Source organism: Protopterus annectens, chromosome 11.part0 (genome assembly GCF_019279795.1).
Source record: "Protopterus annectens isolate FY-2018-M chromosome 11.part0, PAN1.0, whole genome shotgun sequence".
NCBI classification, from domain to species: domain Eukaryota; kingdom Metazoa; phylum Chordata; order Ceratodontiformes; family Protopteridae; genus Protopterus; species Protopterus annectens.
The window spans coordinates 75,049,675-75,070,706 of NC_056745.1; the positions used below are offsets into that span (position 1 = coordinate 75,049,675).

At 37.6% G+C, this 21,032-nt stretch overlaps 1 protein-coding gene across 1 annotated transcript in view; it reads left to right on the forward strand.

Moving 5' to 3' along the window:
- Positions 1–21,032, forward strand: part of LOC122815177 (solute carrier family 23 member 1-like) — a 489,586-nt gene that overhangs the window by 397,078 nt on the left and 71,476 nt on the right. Inside the window, exons 9-10 of the mRNA XM_044087457.1 lie at positions 8,259–8,423; positions 13,504–13,612. Of these exons, the coding sequence (XP_043943392.1) occupies positions 8,259–8,423; positions 13,504–13,612 (274 nt within the window). The remainder of the gene's footprint in view (positions 1–8,258; positions 8,424–13,503; positions 13,613–21,032) is intronic.

The following is a 21,032-nucleotide window of genomic DNA, read 5'->3' on the forward strand; positions in this document are numbered from 1 at the left end:
AGGCCCCCATTGCCACCCCACATTTCTGTTGATAGTATTGGCCTTCAAAATACATAAAATTGCAGTTCAAAACAGTTTCCATAAGTGTAGTTAATACATAAATGTCATTCACACAAAGCTGCTGAGAGTAGGCTCCAGAATCCACAATGAACTTGAAAAATACCAGGAAACGAATCTATGCAGAACTGCTTTATTACAACACACTAACGCTTTCACAAAATGCTTCGAAGCATTCTTAGGAACAGATATATGTGCACTTCTAAAGCAGTAGTATACCTGGCCTCATGTAAATCCTGCCCGTGTTTCCATATAGGAAAGACGGAGAGAAGGTCGTCTCAGAGAATATACGAGCACGAGTACGCCATTAAAAAACATAACACAAATAATGCCCCATCAAAGCATATCACCAACAATGAAGGGCATGTTTTCCATTACATGGCTATAGATCATGTCATTATTGATGAAAATAAACCATGGCCACTGATGATAGAAATCAGTGAACTTAAATGGCAGATTCGCCTACAGGCTGACAGCTGGCCAGGTGTAAATGAGAGAAGCTCCATCTCCCCCATTTTGAAGTTAAAAGCACTGGAAAGGAAAAACATCCAAGTGAACACACAGTAATGGGTATATATATATATATATATATATATATATATATATATATATATATATATATATATATAAATATATATATATAATATATACATATATGTATATACATATGCAAAATACATAGGTTATAAATAGAGCACACAAAAGTGTAAGCAATAATTAGGAGAAAGTTAAAAATATGTTTTGCTTATACAGCTTGCTTTAAAGAGTAACTTAGTTATGCATTAGTGCCTGCAACATTTTGACAACTTGTGTCCGTTTTCTTAATGTTAAGTAAGTGTATAGATTCATTGTGTAATGGTTACCTTAAAGCACTCAATAAGTTAATGTGTGAGTTATTTTAAATTCAGCATCAATGTGTGGCAACCAGTGAGAATGGATAGTAAAGCATACAGGAAGTGACATTTGTGAAATTTGTCTGATGAAGTTTTACACATTGTGAAACGAAAGCGCTAACCAGTTTTTATTGTTTTATGTATTAAAGTGGTGCTAGCACCTTTTGAGTTCTTCTATACAGCCTGCGGTTGTTCTTCAAGCTGTTTTTACATTTGTTGACTGCCTTTGGGATTTTTTACTTGGTTTTGTGAGTTTCTGGCTTGTTTGTATAAGTATTAATTTTACTGAGTCATTTGGTAAATATCTGGCTGGTGGCACTGAATTTGCCTTCTAGTCTGGCAAAGGAGGGAGGCATAGCTGGTAAATCTGTGCCAGCCTTTCCCGTGTGTGTGTGCGTGTGTGTGTGTGTGTGTGTGTGTGTGTGTGTGTGTGTGTGTGTGTGTGTGTGTGTGTGTGTGAAAATCAAATCTCAAAGAGTATGTGTGTGTCAGCTACTTGGAACAGGGATACAGAGAACTGGTTTCTGCAGAGAGAAAGGCAAAGTCTTATTTAGGGTCTGGAGGAAGATGTCCAACCCCAGGACTGGGTGTGCTTCTTGTGTGCTCTTAAGGGAAATTGTGCTTGGTGCAGAGATCTGCATCTGAAATTTCTGTGTGTATCTATTTTTGTTCTAAGTGAAGGTTTCCCACTGGTGTTAGTGGTGAGGATTGAGGCTCCTTGATTACTGGCCCAGAGGAAGGACGTCACAGGCACTTCTGTAGGTTGATGAAGGATTCTGTGGGCAATTTTTGCTGAATAAGGATGACCTGGTTTAGCTAATCCAGTTTAGGGAGAGCAATGCAGTAGTGGGATCTAATAGGTAGGTGACCAAGAAATTATGATGTCTGCCCCAAAGGGCATTCAGGGTTAGAAAAAATTAATAAAAATAGACACTTGTTGTACTTCAGATAAGTTTGGAATCCAGAGAACTTTATGACAAGACAAAAATATGTCTGTTTTTTTTTTTATCAGCTTTTGTCTGTAATGTTTCCTTAAATTTCTCTCTGTATTTGGTGCAGATAGGGATAGCCTTCTCAATATAACTGCTCCTGTGCACATAGAATTCAGATGTAAAAATTACAGGTGTGCCACTGGGGTCCACAAAAGCATGGCTGCTTTTAAACTTTTCTCAGTCACACGAGAGCAGGAACATATTTGCTTTTCATGAATCCATAAAGACTGTGCGGTTTGTAGGAAGAGTGCCACAGGTTTTAAAGCAGAATGACACAGATTTCTGTTCAGACTCAACTTGGGAGGAGGAGATGAGAACAAGATAAGAAAATTAGAAGTTTACAATTTGTTCATGGTAGTTGGCATCTAGGAAATACTGAGTGTATGTATATGTATATATATATATATATATATATATATATATATATATATATATATATATATATATATATATATATATATATTACTGGCAGCATAGGTTTGTTAGTTGCTGTTAGGTTGTATAGATATATTTTAGGAAATATTCATGATTAATGAAGGACATGGTAGAATGTGTACGAAGCCATGGCTAGTTTTTGTAAAAGTAATGTAGCCCTCTGTAAATTATAGGTTGGGCTCATGGGGGAGTTGCTGTGAGGTGATGGGACCCTAGATAACTATGAGCGCTGCCACCCATATTCCAATATATATGAAGGCGTCATAAGCATGAAATCTAGGTATAGTTGGGCTGTTATCATTACACTGAAACCAACTTTCACTAAGTTTGTGGATGTGGATGAGCTTGAGACTCGGAGGGGGGGGGGGTCACATGTTTGGGTATCTTTTTGCTCTAGCATTGAGTGGGGCAACCTTAATATAATCTGAGTTCGAATTTGCTTTGATGGAATGTCCAGGAGGACTTTGCCTTAAAAAGTCTATCTATGGCCATTCTGTCTGTATTTAAATCATGCTGCTTTATTGTTGAATTATCCTGAGAAGGTGACTGGTGAGGCACCAGATCAGTATTAAACTGGTGGTGTTTGAACACTCTTTTTGTTTTATTGGGTTTTTTTTTTTTTTTGCATTTTTTAATTAACTCAGCGGAAGTCAGGGTAGTGGTGGTTTGTTGTGCATGGTGTGAATGGGGCTTACTGGTCATAGTCTGATGTTAGACATTAGCCTCCATCCTGAATACATACTTACATTTCTCACAGATTGTATCATTGGGTAAGAATGAGACAGTTGCTATACCCTCTCAAGGTTCTACATGCAAGTACTCTGGCCTCAGATGGGACTAGGGCAGATTAAGATTCGATGTTGCCAGAGAGAGGTGATAAACAAGGTAAGTTAATGGACTGATATGGATAGTGGCCCTGGATGGATGCAGACAAGACATGCCAACTAGCTAGCACAAATAAGAAAAACTAATTTTAGTTAGTAAAAATCAAAGTGTTAAAAATCTTCGTTAGAGGAATTGCTAGTGTCTACAAGTAAAAATTCAAACTCTTTAGTTAAAAGGAGTGCTAAGTTTCTACAGCTACAGTGCTGTGATTTAAGCTAAATGGAGTATACTTTTTATCTCCTTATAGATTTACCTGCAACCTCCACATTAGATACAGTGATTAACAATTTACAATCAGTAACAACTTCCACTAACATCTAAGGAACACAAGCATAGTAATAGTCACAACTGGTAATGTCAGTGCAGAAGTAAAGACAATTAATCAGTGCAGATGCAAGATGAAAACTTTAAATGGTTTTCTAGAAGCAATCTGTAAATGAACTACTGCAGCATAACATTTCATTGATTATGATAGTTGCACTGGATCAAGACACCAGATCAACACAAAGGAATAGGGCTATGAGCTGATAATGATCTTCAAGTTGTACTCATGGGTTCGATTCCCACTGTCCCCACTGGCTAGCTATGTGACTCTACACAGATAAGTTAACCATACAGTGCTCCCAGGCCACCAGAGAAGCTGTCCCACTAGTCAAACAAACAGCCTAGTTAACAGAATTCATAAGTAAATAAATAAATACCATCTTGACTTAATTGTAACCCCCAACAGCACACTCATGCCTTCTTTCGTCACTGAATTTCAAACAGCTAAGGTGAGGGATGTCAAGATCCGAGACAGAGCTGGAATTGTGATCAGGGTTTTCCAGTCATAACCTACTAGTTATATGTTCTCAAAATGGATGTCAAAGTTCACACTGAGAGCATTTATTTACATCCATTTTGCAAACAGATAACAAGTGGGTTATGATCAGAAACCCATTTATGATCCTGCATGTCTTTGTTTGCTGTTACGGAGGTGCTTCTGCTGAGGCAAGAAGTACTCATATGCCTGTAGGGCCTGAACATATGTAGTGAAATATGTAAGCCCATTTGCAGAATCTGGAGTACCCTGAAACAGGACTTTGGGTTTCTTGGTGTTAAATGGCACTCTCAGGCTACAGTATAATTCAGCATAAGTCCGACTGAAGTCGGATCATCCTTTGTTTATGCATGAGTGGTACAGTCACCAGCATAATGAAGGTCAGTGATGAATTCCTTGGAAACACTGATCTTTGAGTGGACGCATCCACAGATGTATAGCACCCTATCCATTTTATAATCTATATCCAGCCCAGAAGAATGGCACCAGTGAAGACTAGCATGGCTTGTAGGAAGATGGTGAAGCAGAGTGGAGCCATGACCCACCTTGTCTGACTGCATCTCAGGTGCCGAGTAGATCTGTTTTTGAACTGCTGTAGTGAACACACTGACAATTATTTAGTTATGCATAAGTCTCAAGATACTAATGATTTTTTCACAGTAGCCAACTCTGACTGGTACTTAGACTTTATGACTCGTGATCATTAGTTTTCATCCAATCATACAAAGCAACATAAATATCCCAATATTGTTCCAGATTCTTTTTCTGGACCTGCTGAGTAATCAAAATCATGTCTGTTGTCTCCCCCCTGAGATTTCATAAAAAAAAAAAAAAAAATGCAAGGAAACAATTCAGCAATATGAGTGAGGATTTGTTTTTGGCAGACAAAGGTAATGCAGAAAATTCCAAACACCAACATGTCTCCCTTCTTGTAGATTATAATAACATAAGTATTATTTATATTCTCCCATTCCCACCACTAAGACTATCTACCCATTACTATCATCCATCAAATGCAGTGGTTTTCTGCTTTAAGGCCCTAGAGCCAACTCCTGGCATACTGGCAGATGCACAGCAAAGTGGATCCTACTACAGTGGTCCAGTTATGTGCATGTGTGTCCACAAGCAACCACCTACAATGCAAGTGCTGTGTGGTAGGACATAATGTAAGGCTTTTCCACAGGGTGAGGCCTGGCCACAGTGTGCGGTCTGGCCACAGTGTGAGGCCTGACCACAGTGTGAGGCCTGGCCACAGTGTGAAGCCTGACCACATAGTGAGACTTGACAACAGTGTCAAGCATGGCCATAGTGTATGACCTGGACACAGTGTGAGACCTGGCCACAGCGTGAGGTCTTGCCACAGTGTGAGCCCTGGCCACAGTGTGAGATTTGGCCACAGACTGAGGACTAGCCACAGTGTGAGACCTGACAACAGTGTAAGGCCTGGTCATAGTGTGAGATCTGTCCACAGTGTGAGACCTGGCCATAATGTGAGGTCTGGCCACAGTTTGAGGCCTGGCCACAGTGTGAAGCCTGACCACAGAGTGAGACCTGACAACAGTGTGAGCCTGGCCACAGTGTGCGATCTGGATAGAGTGTGAGTCGTGACCATAGTGTCAGCCCTGGCCACAGTGTGAGATGTGGCCACAGTCTGAGACCTGACAACAGTTTAAGGCCTGGCTATAGTGTGACATATGTCCACAGTGTGAGACCTGGCCATAGTGTGATGCCTTGCCACAGTGCGAGCCCTGGCCGCAGTGTGAGATTTAACCACAGCATGAGGACTAGTCACAGTGTGAGACCTGGCCTGTTCCATGCCCTCTGTCTTCACACTCAGACTTTGCTGGGTTTCAGTCTTGCAGAGGGCCAAGAATGCCTCTGTCACCCCAGGATGGTTGAGCTGGCATTAGCTCCTTCAGTGCCAAGGTCACTAGTCAAGCTTGGTCATAGGAATCATAGTCAGGGCTTTATCTCTCTCTCTCTCTCTCTGTGTCTCTGTGCAACATAGCCACTGAAACTAGCATTTTTGAAATCCTCTGGAATCTTTTTATATTAGATTTACATATCAAATTATAGGAACTTCATTATCAGTTCCTCATTCCTCACATGCAAAACTTCAATGAGCAGCCATCATGTCATGCAGCTTTGTAATTCTTATCCTGCTTGCTGATACATCTCACTTCTGAAATGATGGGACTGTCAGAGAGAAATGATCTTGCAAGTTATCAGTGAACAGGCCCTACAGTTGCATTTGTCCCAGACGATTTAAAGTCTGTCTATCTGTCTAAGAGTATGTTGGGCTATCATTTCTCACAAAAGTGTACTTCAAATAATTTGTCAAGTAATATTCCAGGACAGGTACAGTACTTTCACACTTCATTCTATGCTACAGGTGATTTCATCAAAGTCATCTTCAACAATCTGTTCTGCTTCTGGTTTAAGGTAATTTTCTGTCATATGAACACAGCCTTAGTCTAAAGGTCATTTTGAAATATGCTATATGAAAGGAGACAGGAGAAAGGTTTACCATCCCTTCTCACTTTCTCACTTTACAGACCTTAAACTGCTGTCTTGGTTGTTAAACCACAGCATAGGAGTGGATTTCCCATTGTACGAAAAACATGCAGATTAACTTGCATTGATTTAACTGGTAGTAATTCTAAAATACCAGCTGATAGGGATGCGTATCAACAGCAGGCAAATTCAAAGAAGATAAATACAATAAAAAAGACATATGTTTTCCTTACTCATGCATGCATATATAATTGCCAGCTTCAACAGTGAAAGTTTACTGGTATAGCTATCACTTCCTCTATCATGTCATTTCAAGGAGATGCTCTAGGGAAAGCTGGTCACTTTTAGGGGTGCTGCTATGAGAAATCGGCATTTGTGTCTTCTCATTACAACAGCTAACACCTAACTTGAAAAGTGCCCGTTACATGCAGTAATGGAGCAGCTACAAATTAAGTGTATCCACCCCATGTAAATAGCAAGCTCCCCAAAGCCCCTGATCTTATAGCAGATGCAACATTATGGGAAGTAGAAACTTCTCTAAGCAGTTCACTGTGGTCAGGCAGCCAGGAAGCCGCTTGTTTTAGACTAACATGAGCAAACAGGTAAATTCCAAGCTCTTGATTGTCGGGGATACACAATGTCATCACTTTGAGATACATAACAGATGATTACATTCAAGGTTGTAAAATCAGATTCTTCAAAAATGCAATGCATTTTGTTATCTACAGATAATGCTAAAACTAATTTATACTTCTAATATGCATGATACAATTGTTCTTTCTTGTACTCCACACCCTCCTCTTACTGAATATATTAACTTTGATGCTATACGATCTTAGAAATGGAAAAAATATTTGTTTTTTTCTGGAAAAATTAAATACTTCCCTCCCTTCTAAAGTAGTATTACTTTGGTGGTAGTATGTTTAGTAAGTGGAAATTTAAAGTGAAGCTTGCACAAGTAGTGAGTTTGTGTTTTCATTTTTGGCAGAAGAGTAAATGTATTTCATATAGTCCAGTTTGCTTATAATTGAGTTCTTAAGAGTTAGAAGTTCAAAGTAAAATACAAAACACTGTAATTGTTTTGGAAGCAATCTAAAAGTGTTTAGATTTTTTTTTCTAAATTAATCTTTCCTGTTTAAAATTGTAATTAGTGAAGTAATATAGTGAAGTATAATTTATCGCCAAACCATTCAATTATGTAGCAGTAGGAAACATTAAGTCTTCTCCAAAGTTGTAAAGTTATGTTTCTAAAGTACAATGAAATAATCCAGAAATCTGAATTACATGAACTACTAATGCAGTTCCTTGAAAAGCTCTGCAGTACTTGGATGTTTTTTTATTTCATGTTTGTGAAAATGAGTTAATGTTTAAATTTCCTTCACACAGATCTGTTAAATGACATCAGATTTAACAACTTCAAATGCAATCATCACTTAAGGTGCCAGCACTTTATGTGTGTTTATATTAACCACAGACAAGCAAATGCCTAACTATATAAAAAGTTGCTTTGTTCCAAGAGTCTGCAGCATGCAGCTGAGGTACCCTTTCAAGGTTTAGCAGTCTTTGAATCATGAGACAACTATATATCTTGTATACGTTCACAGGAATTCAGTAAGAAATACATTCATTTCCAAATGTTTTGCAATTTATTCTTTTTTGAAGGTAGGAAGCAGAATGGTTATCATTGCTAGTGGAGTCTTGTTGATATTGATGGGCATGTTCAGCAAAATTGGCGCCATTTTCACCACCATTCCATCGCCTGTGGTTGGAGGAATGCTGCTTGTGATGTTTGGAGTTATTGCCTCTGTTGGGATTTCCAACTTGCAGGTACAGTATAACCTTGAACGTTTGCAGAAATGAATTATCCAACAACTTCAGATAACAATGAGGAAAAACTGATGAATACATGGATGAGGCAATAAATGGAATGTATGCACAGCGAAAGTCTGTTAGTTTCAGAGACAGGGTGGAAGTTTAATTTATTAATAGCTGAATGATGGATTGAAATATGGCTAAACTTCTTGAATAGATGAAAAGATTTGATTTCTTGAAGAACTGTTAAATTTATGAATGAAAGTTGGTGTTAAATGAAAAAATACTGTAATAAAAAGATCAATACACAGGAGGTTCAGGTTCAGGTTCTTTACTAGTGTACACCAGGAGGCAAAAAACGTACAAGTACAGAATTTTGTCTGAATGAAACAGGAAGAACACAACTTTTATAGTATTTCTTACTAGTATTAACCCACCAGGCTGACGTAGTCAGTCACAAAGGGTTTTACATCACTTTAGCTTACAATATTCTATTCATCTAAAATGCTGATACTACATTTTGCTTAAAAACTTTTCTAGTAAACAACATGGCCCTTGCTAGCCACCTGGTTAGTTACAATACCCTTTTACAAAAGTTTCCACTCAAGGTTCTAAATTAATTCGAACATAATAGTAGATACAGTTCTCAATACATTTTCCTTGTTACATGTTATCACTTCCTCCTTGCAACTGGTGCGTTATCTAGTAACATATACAAGGTCGATTGCTGAGGCGGAAAAGAGCAGAAGATTCTCATTATTTCACACATTTAATTTCCTGACCCAGCAGATAATCACTTGTGAGAAGCATAAACATTAATTCTTGCTGAGCTAGCAGCTGCTGGGGTCAGAGGCCAACTTGCAAAAAGGCACACTGCTGTTTTCAAAAGCTTCTTGCAGTTTCATATGAATTCATTTTTCTTGTCATAACATTAGTAGAATAAAATGCATTATATCTTTCTTATTTCTTAATAAGCACTAAACATATACATTAATACATATTTTTCTAACAGTTGGACAGGAAGCTAAGAAGTAAAGAGCACTTCTTTGAAAATGTTTATTACAAATCCATTTCCAGGCAGGTGATTATTCTAACACCAACCCTTTATAAATCCAACACTATAACACAGTCATCACACACCACTGACTGACTGCATGTATACAGCCTGCAAGACATACAAATATACTATACATTAATGTACGCAGCCATAAATTCCAGCACGTACACGATAATGCATGCATATAAACGTGCACACACATTCACACACACACACACAGCCTTGCAGGACTTACCTGCTGTGAGGATAACAGAGGCCTGCAGATACATGTTGATTAACCAACAGCACTATTACCAATTGCTAGCAATTAAAATGTAATGGGCAATACAACTTTTGCTGTACCTCCATAGTTAATTCTTTTTGCAGGGACCAAACCCCGCTCCACCTCCCATGTAGGGGCACACCTTACCTCTTATCCTCTTAGCACAAGAAATCTGGACAAAGCCTAAAATAATGGGGAGCAAAGGCCCAATAATAGGGACATATTTTAAATATTGCTCTTATAAACTTAAAAAGTTGAAAGAATAACAGGATTTGTGGTAGCATGCATTTTCTGAAGGATATGAAGTCTAAAACTCAGATATATGCATTATTTAGTGACTTCAATCCTCCGTGATTTGCCATAAAACTACAAATTGTATGAGGAACAGCCCAAAAATATAAGGCAAACATCTGGACATTCTGCAAACTTCTGTACAGTTGAGAGGTATGGGGGACACCCCACATACCCCCAAACTTAGATACACCTGCTATGGGATCACACAACAGTGGAGAATAAAGAAAACTCCACTGACAGCAAGAGTTGTTGAACTCATTTGTCGTTGATTGTCCAGTACTTGATAATAGTGTTGCCAATCAAATGATACATACCCCCCAAAGCTACCATAAGCAACAATGGGGTTAACAGTAAAGCTACCACACTCAGTCTACACTAGTCTATTTCAAAATAATGAGATACAGCTCATGTCTGAATCACTCTAGAATGCCATTTTGATCCAGATGTATGACTCCAGAGCAGAGCCAATGGCTAATTTAAATTATCCTCAGCCCCAGACCACTGCATTTGCATGTGACGTTATCCTGTATAACTGCTGTAGAGCTACAGTGGTCTTTGAATCACCATGTCATAATGCAATGAGCAATTCTACAATAAACAAGAGGGAGAACAGTGCATTTTGGACTTCTGAATACCCCCAAGGTATTTACCAGGAAGCAGTCTAGAAACATTTTTAAAATAGCTAACAGCAATTCACATGGTTATGTTTATACTATTGCATCTGACTGTGAATCAGATAAACATATTAATTTAAACAGTTCAGTCCCTGAATGTATTTGCAAATATCATATTAAGAATAAAAATAAATATCTGAGGTTTGATGGTATGTCAAATTACAACAGTAGTACTTTCAAGGAAACGGTTAAAAAATGCAGATCTACAAGATCACCAAGATTACAATAGACATTAACCAAAGGAGGAACGCCAGTCATATCATCTTGTTCAGAATGTACTTCTCTGAAGTCAAGGCTAATGCGGAAGGCCTCTGGATGACAAAGTTTGTTGAAGACTGCAAGCTGGGGGCAATCATCAAATTCTAGAATGATGCAGAGATCTGTCAGTTGGGTCTAAATCAGACAAATTGGTGCTAGAGCCATGGCTTAAAACTAAATGCAAAAAATCATACCCTTTGGGAAGACAAAGACTCCTGCAAATTACCACATTAAAAGCACAGTCTCAATAGCAGACCCAGAGGTGAGAGATCTAGGTGCGCAAATAGATAGTAACCTGAACTTGGCACAACTTATAAGTAAAGGTATGGCATCCATATCCAAGAAAGTTATAGTCCCACTGTACTCAGTCCATATTAGACCAGTAATCGAGTACAATGCACCATATGGCATGCACTTGACTAGAAACTTACAACAGCTGGAGTGACCCCAGAGGTTCCTCAAAGAAAATACAGGGTGTAAACAACATGTCCTATGCAGATAGACTAAAAGCCCTATCCTTTTACTCTGTCTCCTACCGACTTTTAAGGGGTGACCTATACCAAAACTATAAGTCACAAACAACTCTAGCCCTGATGAAGCTGTTACACATCCATAAGACAAACAGGATGAGGGTCACCCAATCTAGGGATCTAAACCTAGTCAGTGACTCAAACAAAATATGCTGGAGAGACAGATATGTGTCACAGAGATTGACCCTTTTTTGGAACAGGTTTCCCTATTCATGTTAAACAGAGCCCTCCCATATCCCTCTTCAAATGCAATTTGGATCAGTAGATGGGGAATTGCAAATTCACACCTGGGGTAATACCTATGTCACTTATGGACAGAGGCAATCTGTAAGGTACTCAAGGCATATGCATAAACCTATGCCATGTTCTTGCCCCTAAGGGCCACAAATTAGGTAAAATCCAGTTATACTGGCTAGGCTTGTAACGGCTCATAAGCCATTAGTTTAGTAATCTCCTATGAACCTATGACAACAGAATTTGGTAGAGAACTCCAAACAGCAGATCAACAAATGGTACAAGCACCTGTTTCAGAAACAACATCAGATAAGGTTTCTATTTTAAATAAAGATTTAAACTTTGTCCTGCTCAAACATATGAAGCAACTTAATTTGTTTCATGTATTGTATTTTATTAGAATTTTTAATTGAAAATGAATTTTCTTAAACTAACCATGTGATGCTTTAGACCTATTAGTCAACATTCTGCTAAATGTTTTCAATGCACGTGTAAACAAAGGTATCATACACTGTTATACAGAAGGGATTTATGTTATTAAATATGTTTTTTGTCTTGTAGCTTAGCAGTTTTTTTACTATCAATATATTTATTTATTTATTTGTTTAAATTTGTTTACTAGTGTAAAGTACCAATCACATTTGACCAATTTAAATAGCAGCACAGGACATATAAAACAAGCCAAAAGAAAACATTTAAGAAGCTGGGGGGATGGCGACAGCGACTCTGGACGTGCACCAGGCCCTTTCTGTGGATGCGTCCCGCATCGTTTGGCAGCTAGCAGCTGACTTAGAACTGGTGTGGACTGGGGGAATCTGACTGTTTAATTAAAACAAAGCATTGCAAAGGCCCGAAATGGGTGTTGACATGATATGATTTCTGCCCAGTGCACTGAATGCCAAAGTGGAGAAATTCAATGAAGCACGGGTAAACGGCAGGAGAAACTATGACTGTCTTAAGGTAGCCAAATGCCTCGGCATCTAATTAGTGACACACATGAATGGATGAATAAGATTCCCACTGTCTCTACCGACTATCTAGCGAAACCACAGCCAAGGGAACAGGCTTAGCAGAATCAGCGGGGAAAGAAGACCCGTTGAGCTTGACTCTAATCAATAACACATATATTATTTACATCAACATATATCAAACAGCTAAGCTTATTACATATTAATGGGGGAATTTCAGTGTTAAAGAAAAAAATTTAAGGCAAAGAGACTGAGAGAGAAGAACAAATAGTGGGGATTAGGTTATTAATTGATATACTGCAATGTGATTTATTATGATAGATTTCAGTTGTGCTTGGAAATTGGTATAAGAAGCATTATCTTTAAGACTGGAGGGGGATTCCTTGAGTTTGGCACCTAGTACTGAAAATATTTATTTCATAAAAGAGAAACGCTGTATGTACACATATAATAAAGAATTAAATCAAACTGATAGTGACATTTGGCCATTGATTTAGTAAGAAAACACCCATGATGTTTAACTGTCTTAGAAGGAAGAATGCAAAGAGCATATCAACAGGTTTAGTAAATATAAGAAGTATTTTCAAATACAATGAAAATTATCAAGCTCTGTTATAATTTTCTGCAGAATACATTGCTAGAATTCTGTCTTTCAGCTATCAGGGCAACTATAATAAAGTAACTTTTGCAAAAAGAAATGTGTTAATAATGCAGACCTCTCAAGCAAATAGGCAAGTGCCTAAATATAATGACTAGAAAATTATTGGAAAAAATGCTATTACATATTATGCTGGCTAATCATCATATTATTTATATAGTTTACAGATATGAATTCCTCAAGAAACATATTTATTTTTGGATTTTCTATGTTCATTGGCCTTACTGTTCCGAACTGGGTAAATAAAAACTCTGAACTCACTGAAACAGGTAGGGATAAGTTTCTTTTGCAATTCCATATTCTGCTTTATAGATTCATTATAAAAATATGTCCTACAGTATGACAAGTGAGCATAGTTGAAAATGATATTTGGCAGCATAACAACCCAGAAAGTGAAGCAGTTATTCTGCCGCAGCAGTTGCTATAACAGTGGTGCGCTGAAATAAGAAATTACTCAGTAGACTGATAATGATCTATGAATAAAGCAACAAACTTTTGAAATAGTTTTGTCCTTTGGCATAAGATGATTTTGGTCCCTAGTGCACTCCTAGCTTAAAGAAACAGTTTGGGATCCGCTTTAATACTAGAATAATGGGTCTTCACTGGTCTGAGTTGTTCTTTTTACAAGTTTAACATAATATGCTCTCTCTCTCTCTGTATGTGTGTATATATATATATATATATATATATATATATATATATATATATATATATATATATATATGTAGGTCCACTTCTATATCTCGTAATACTGAAATCTCGAATTTCAGTATTTCGAGACCAAAATGTCGAAAGTGCAGTTTTCCAAAACTGCACTTTGTGGAATCTGAATCTCCTATCTGCGGTTTAGATGTAGTCTGGTATGTACGTTATTGTATGGTGTCTATTTAAGACTATTGTGCTATAGCAGCCAATGTTAGTTTATGTACGGAGAATCAGGTAGGTGTTTAATTTTGAAGGGTTTTGGGTAGGAATTTGTTTGTTTTTAGTTTTTTGGGGAGTTTTACGGGGAGGTTGGGGTACATAGTTCAGAATGTATGTGTGTGAGTGTTGTCTGTGGTGATTTTGGTACGTGTGTAGTGTGTGTGTGGGTGTTATTGGTGAGTGTAGGGCAGGTAATAATACATTTGTGTTTATTTTATTTTTGTCAAGTTAGTGCAACCGCAGAGTTGGTATATATAAGTAGCAGGGGTGGAGGGGAGCTTGCCCCCCTGCAAAAACTTATGGTAATATTAGTTTGAGTTTTGTAGTGTATTTCTGTTCATTTGGGGGTAGGATTGGATTTGTTTATGTTTACGATATTTTCCGTTTCGCTGTTTTGTAGTTTCAGTGTTGTGTGGTGTTGACATTCTGGTCTTGAAATACTGAAATTCGAGATTTCAGTATTTCAAGATATAGAAGTGGACCTATATATACAGTGGCTATAAAAAGTGTACACACCTTTGTTAAATTGCCAGGTTTTTGTGATACAAAAAATGAGACCATAATAAATCATTTCAAAGTGTTTCCCACCTTTAATGTAACCTATAACCTGTACAATTCAACTGAAAAACAAACAAATCTGTTAGGGGAAAAATATAAAAAATAAAAAAATGTACAATAAGCTGGTTGCATAAGTGTGCACACCCTTAAACTAATACTCTGTTGAAGCACCTTTTGATTTAATTACAGCATTCAGTCTTCGTGGGTAGTAGTCTATCAGCATAGTACATCTTGACTTGGCAATATTTGCCCACTCTTCCTTGCAAAAGCACTCCAAATCTGTCAGATTGACAGGCCATCTCTTGTGCACGGCCCTCTTCAGGTCACCCCACAGATTTTCTATTGGATTTACATCTGGGCTCTGGGTGGGCCATTCCAATACTTTAATTTTGTTCTGGTGAAGCCATTCTTTTGTTGATTTGGATATATGCTTGGGGTCATTATCTTGCTGAAAGGTGAAATTCCTCTTCATCTTCAGCTTTCTAGCAGATACCGGAAGGTTTTGGGACAAAAGTGACTGGTATTTGGAACTGTTCAAGATTCCCTCCACCTTGACTAAAGCCCCAGTTCCAGCTGAAGAAAAGCAACCCCAAAGCATGATACTGCCACCACCATGCTTCACCGTAGGGATGGTATTCTTTTGGTGATGAGGTGTTGTTTTTGCTCCAAACATACCTTTTGGAATTGTGGCCAAAAACTTCAACCTTGGTCTCATCAGACCATAACACATTTTCTCACATGACTTTGGGAGTTTTGATCTATTGTTTTGCAAATTTTAGCCAGGCCTGGATGTTTGTCTGTGTAAGAAAAGACTTCTGTCTTGCAACCCTAACCCATAGTCCAGACATATGGAGAATACGGGAGAATGTTGTCACATGTAGTACACAACCAGTACTTGCAAGAAATTCGTGCAGCTCCTTCAGTGTTGCTGTAGGACTCTTGACAGTCTCCTTGACCAGTTCTTGTCTTGTCTTCCCATCAATTTTGGAGGGACGTCCAGTTCTTTGCATCGTCACTGTTGTCCCCTATTTTCTCCACTTTTTGATGACTGGCTTCATGTCATGTCCATGGTATATCCAATGCTGCAGAAATCTTTGTTGTACCCTTCTCCTGACTGATACCTTTCAACAATGAAATCCCCTTGATGCTTTGTAAGCTCTCTGCGAACAATGGCTTTTGCTGTAGCAGGCAACTAAGTGTCAGGAAAATCCTACTAGGACAGCTGAACTTTATTTGGGGTTAATCAGAGTCTCTTTAATTGATGGTGGGTGTGTACCCAAGAAGACTGAATGCTGTAATTAAATCAAAAGGTGCTTCAACAAAGTATTAGTTTAAGGGTGTGCACACTTATGCAATTAGCTTATTGTACATTTTTTATTTTTTATATTTTTCCCCTTACAGAGTTGTTTGTTTTTCAGTTGAATTGTACAGGTTATAGGTCACATTAAAGGTGGGAAAAGTTTTGAAATATATATATATAGACTGCGGTGGTGGTGTTGCGGTAGCATTGTCGCCTCACAGTTAGACATTGCCCGTTCGATTCTCAGTTAGAGCATCTTCTGTGTAGCGACATGCGTGAATGGGCGTTCCTTCGTTGAAGGTTGTGCATTAGGCCCAGCAAGCCAGTACGTAAAAATCTACTGCCAATCATTAGCGGACTGGAGTTCCACTGTGGCGACCCCTAACCGGGAAAAGCCGAAAGACACAAGCAAACATATATATATATATATATATATATATAAAGATATATATTAAACCAAAAAAGTAGTTGATTCTTACAGTTATTTGCTTTGCAAATGTTATCGAAGCATGCCTACATTGTCTTTATGTATGCATACATGTGTACATGTGTGCGCATTCACTCTCACATGCACACACACAGAACCATAATCCACACTTTCTTCAATTTTTGGTATGTAGCTAGGAAGACAAATTGCATGACACTTCAAAGTATCCAATTTCATTATTGTTAAAAGATATATAGTTATGTATAAATGCAACAGTACTTTGATTTGTTCAGTAACAATTCACTAGAAATACATACTATGCAGTATTTATCTGTTTAATATTTTTTTCTCTAAATAGTTTTAGAGAATGCTATATAAATTAGATTTTTTTACCATAACTTTGATTATATTTTTGATTATTTAATTCATTTCATTGTAAAAAAACTTAGAATTAATTTACAGAGTAGAGTGCTTTAAAAAAGCATTATAACAAAGACTGGCCTGCTCTTAGTACATACAGTGATATGCAGAAACGCAATACTACATCGATCATTAATGCAGTCTTACATACTGTATTCAATCTCCATATCTTCTTTTCAGTCATCCTTCTTCCAATATTTTGTCTTAGCAATATGTATACCTCATGCCTTTTTATTTTCTAAAAGTGTCCTTTTGCACTCATCCTTATGACAGCTTTAATTATAACATCAGAATTTCTAAGAAATGGAAAACAAATGGGGTAGCCTAATTTGCTAATGGACATATCTTCACTTGCCTTGCAAATGGCACTTTCTACTGTATAAATGAATAGCATTAACCCACATGACCAGCTCAGTAACTGTAATACATTTTTGTGGTCATTTCACGTTCTGCACTTTCCCATGTCACAGATTCAGTCTCAGACAGACCCACTCCCCCTCTGATGTCTTTGTAACAACACTGATAATGGGGTCTTAATTTCAATAAGTCCATCAATAAACTCTGCCTTTATAACAAGGTCCTCTGAGGTTCTGTTGCAACTCAATTACAGTTTACTTCCCTTATGATACAGTACTGCCTCTCCATCCTCCTGGGGGGCCATATTGAATAGCCATCTTTCTTGTGGATCTTGTGGTTTGGTTTTAAACTATCCTTCTTGGGGTACAACACTGGTCATCACTCTTGGGTGTGAATGTTGTTATCCACCACTCTCAGAATACAGTACTACTACCATTTTAAATTAGTTCAAACACTTTGGACAGTACAGGGTAATATTTTGTTTTCATTTAGATAATGTCATTTATTACTGGTAACCATTCAAGTGTGTTTCCGTAAATCATTCAACATCATTCATTAGCATTTCCATATTGCTTCTGGCCTTTGAAGTTAGTACTGAATGAGTAAGCTCCAATAGATGATAAGTATTGTCAGTGTACTGTTATGAGTTACATCCTTATTTTTGTGTTTAAAAACGGGCAATAAGGACAGTGTGAATTTTATCATAAAGGTTTTACTTAAACTCCTTTACTCCCAAACCCATACTAAAGATGTCTATATCACTTTGGACACAATTCATTTCTTCTGTCAATGGTGATTTTGAAGCAAATGCCATGTTTTTTTTTTCTGTACCATTCAGGAATTTGTAAAATTATACCATTTCTGTTTTTTTATTTTTTTCTAAGCTAACATGATATTACTTTTCTTACAGTTGTTCATGATTTGATGATCATGTGATACTTAATTGTTAACAAGTTATCATAGGCTCATAGGTAAGTACTAGGCTAGCTGACCTTGCAGGACATTTTAAGCCTAGTCAGTTTCTCTTTTTGTGCTCAAATTAACTTGTCTCGTTTGATTAATAACTGGCCTTACTCAGCCCATCATTGATAATTACATATTACCCCTAATAAGAATACATGTGATCATACCATAGATAATTTTAGGGGACCCATGCATGGGATAAAGCATTTAGGAGCTGCCTCTGTCCACTAGTAGTACAATTGTTGCCCTGGGGTAAATTTTCTGTTTCCCATCCATAGATCCAAGTTGCATTTGAATATAGACATGGATGAACTTTGTTTTTTGTGAATGGGGAGTCTGTTCCAGAGCAGCACTATCCTCTGCAAGATATACCTGTCCCTTCAAACCATTCTGTTGATGTTGCAGAAGAGGTTTGGATCCCTAGATGGAATATTTCTGATGCCATTTGACTTTGTGATGTGCAATAAATCCATCAGTATTTGGTCAGAGAATGCCTTATATGCCAGACGAAGGTCAACTCTTAGCAGTATATAGGATATTGAGTAGAGTGACAGGTCTTTGAGTTGGTTCACGTAAGACATGTTGTTTTTTTTTCAGTAAGTCATCTCTGTGGGGGTTCCAGTTGTTATATTTGTCTAGACGGATACATGCTAAAAGGGTCATTATATTCAATAACTGGCCTAATCAGGGCTGAGTAAAGGGGGCAATGACATCCATAGATCTAGATACAATCCCTTTGTTTATAAGCTATGCAGTATAGAAGAACTTTCTTACAACAATGAGTGCATGTTGGTCAAAAGTTAGGTCACTGTCCACACAAGTTCCCAAATTCCAAACAACTAGATTAGCTATTAGGGGTGTTTTGTCAATGTGTAGCTCCCTGACATAGATGACTCCCCAAGTTCACTGATGACGTTTGTATTTTGAATTGAATATATTCATTTGCATTACAAAGGTCCTTATTAGACTGCAGAACAAACACGTTTAGGTACACAGTTCTACATGGATAGATTTGTTTACACTGGTATTAACCCTATTTTTGGTAATTCATTTCCTGCTTCATTGGTTAAAGCTTTCTTTGATGGACCATGTTGCTACTTTGATTGGTTGTGGGGTTTAAACTAATGTTAAGTCAATAAGCACAAATAATATATTGTGCAGACTTTATTCTTGACTATAATTGTGTTATTAAGAATTCCTTCACTTAATAGTGACATGTAAATAGAATATTTTATTTTTAATACCTTTATTGAATTATCACTTAAGACATAGGCAAACATATATTTATATAAAAGAAAATAAAAGAAAATAAACCCTATTAACGCATTCACAGTTACAAACATTATACATCACATACATGCTTTTAAATAATTACCATCAATCCAACATTACATAAATTGTTCATTTCTTGCCTTCCTTTAAGCCTCACCCCACCTCCAAAACTTTATTTTGCATGTATTGTTTCCATAATTTCCATTTTTTATATGTAGTTTGCTTGTACCTTTCTCTAAAGATGCCACTTCAAATTACTTTATCTCTGTTAAAGTATTCGCTACTTCAGATACAGTTGGCATAGATTCTGATTTCCATTTTCTAGTAATTGCTTTTTGGCTGCCACCAGAATTACTTAACAAGACCTTACTGTATCTAGGCTATTCAGATCCTGTACCCCCTGATAAAAGTAATTCCCTTAATTACACCCATTTGCTTACCAAGTATTTCTGACAGAATACTCTGTAGGAAATTTAAGTCTGTCAACTCATTACACCCCCAAAATATATGTTCCAAATTGCCTCTTTCTTCTCCATCGCACCTCCAACATTTGACATCTACATGAGGAAAATTTCTTTGGAGTCTGCTTGGACTATAATACCTATTCAAACACTTGCATGAAAAAAATCCTAAATCTTCTAGACTTGGTTGCATATTTGGGAGCCATCCTTATGCCTTCCCATTGTTTTTTGTGAATTGTTTATCCAGTCTCTTTTCCCAATCTTTTGTAACTTACCTCTGATTGATTCCTTTAGTTATTGTGCAATATTTCATATGTCTTATTAATTATCCCTCTTTTAACAGCAACTTCTGTTCTAGATTTAATGAAAAAAACTCTACCAGAGCAGGTGTTTTTCTGAGGAGTCCCCTGTCCCTCTCTCTTCGCCTGTGCTCTGATATCAGTCCCTGACAGAGAAGGCAGTCTCTAGCCTGCAGTCCAAATGTCTTTTTGGCCTCTTCCCATGCTATCATCTCCCTCTCTAGCTATTTGCTCTCAATACCTTGGTTTCTTTGCCAGTTTTTTTCCAGTAAATTCTGGCCCCCTTTTGCCTATTATCTGTACTCCTAATTGTAGTCATCCCTAGTGACAAAATTTCCTTTCCGCATTCTCAAATTGGCTTAGTTCTTAGAATACTTTCTGCTATTTTATGAATATAATATTCTTTACTTCAATAAAGTACGACCTTCTAGAATCTGAACTTCGACTACGTTGATTTTTTGCCACCATGAAGAGCAGAGCTCCTTAGCCAAGCCACATTTATGTTGTTTTGCCTGTTTTATCTGTGTGTTTCATCTTTGATTTCTAGGTGCCACACTAGCGGTTCCTCTCACCAGGCGACCTGACCAGCCGGAACTACGACCTGTATACGAAGCCTTTCTAAAGGCTTTACTCAGCTTCAACCACAAGTGCTCGGGTACGCACAGCCTTTCTCAAGGCTTTACCGGTAGCCCAGCTTCTTCACCGACA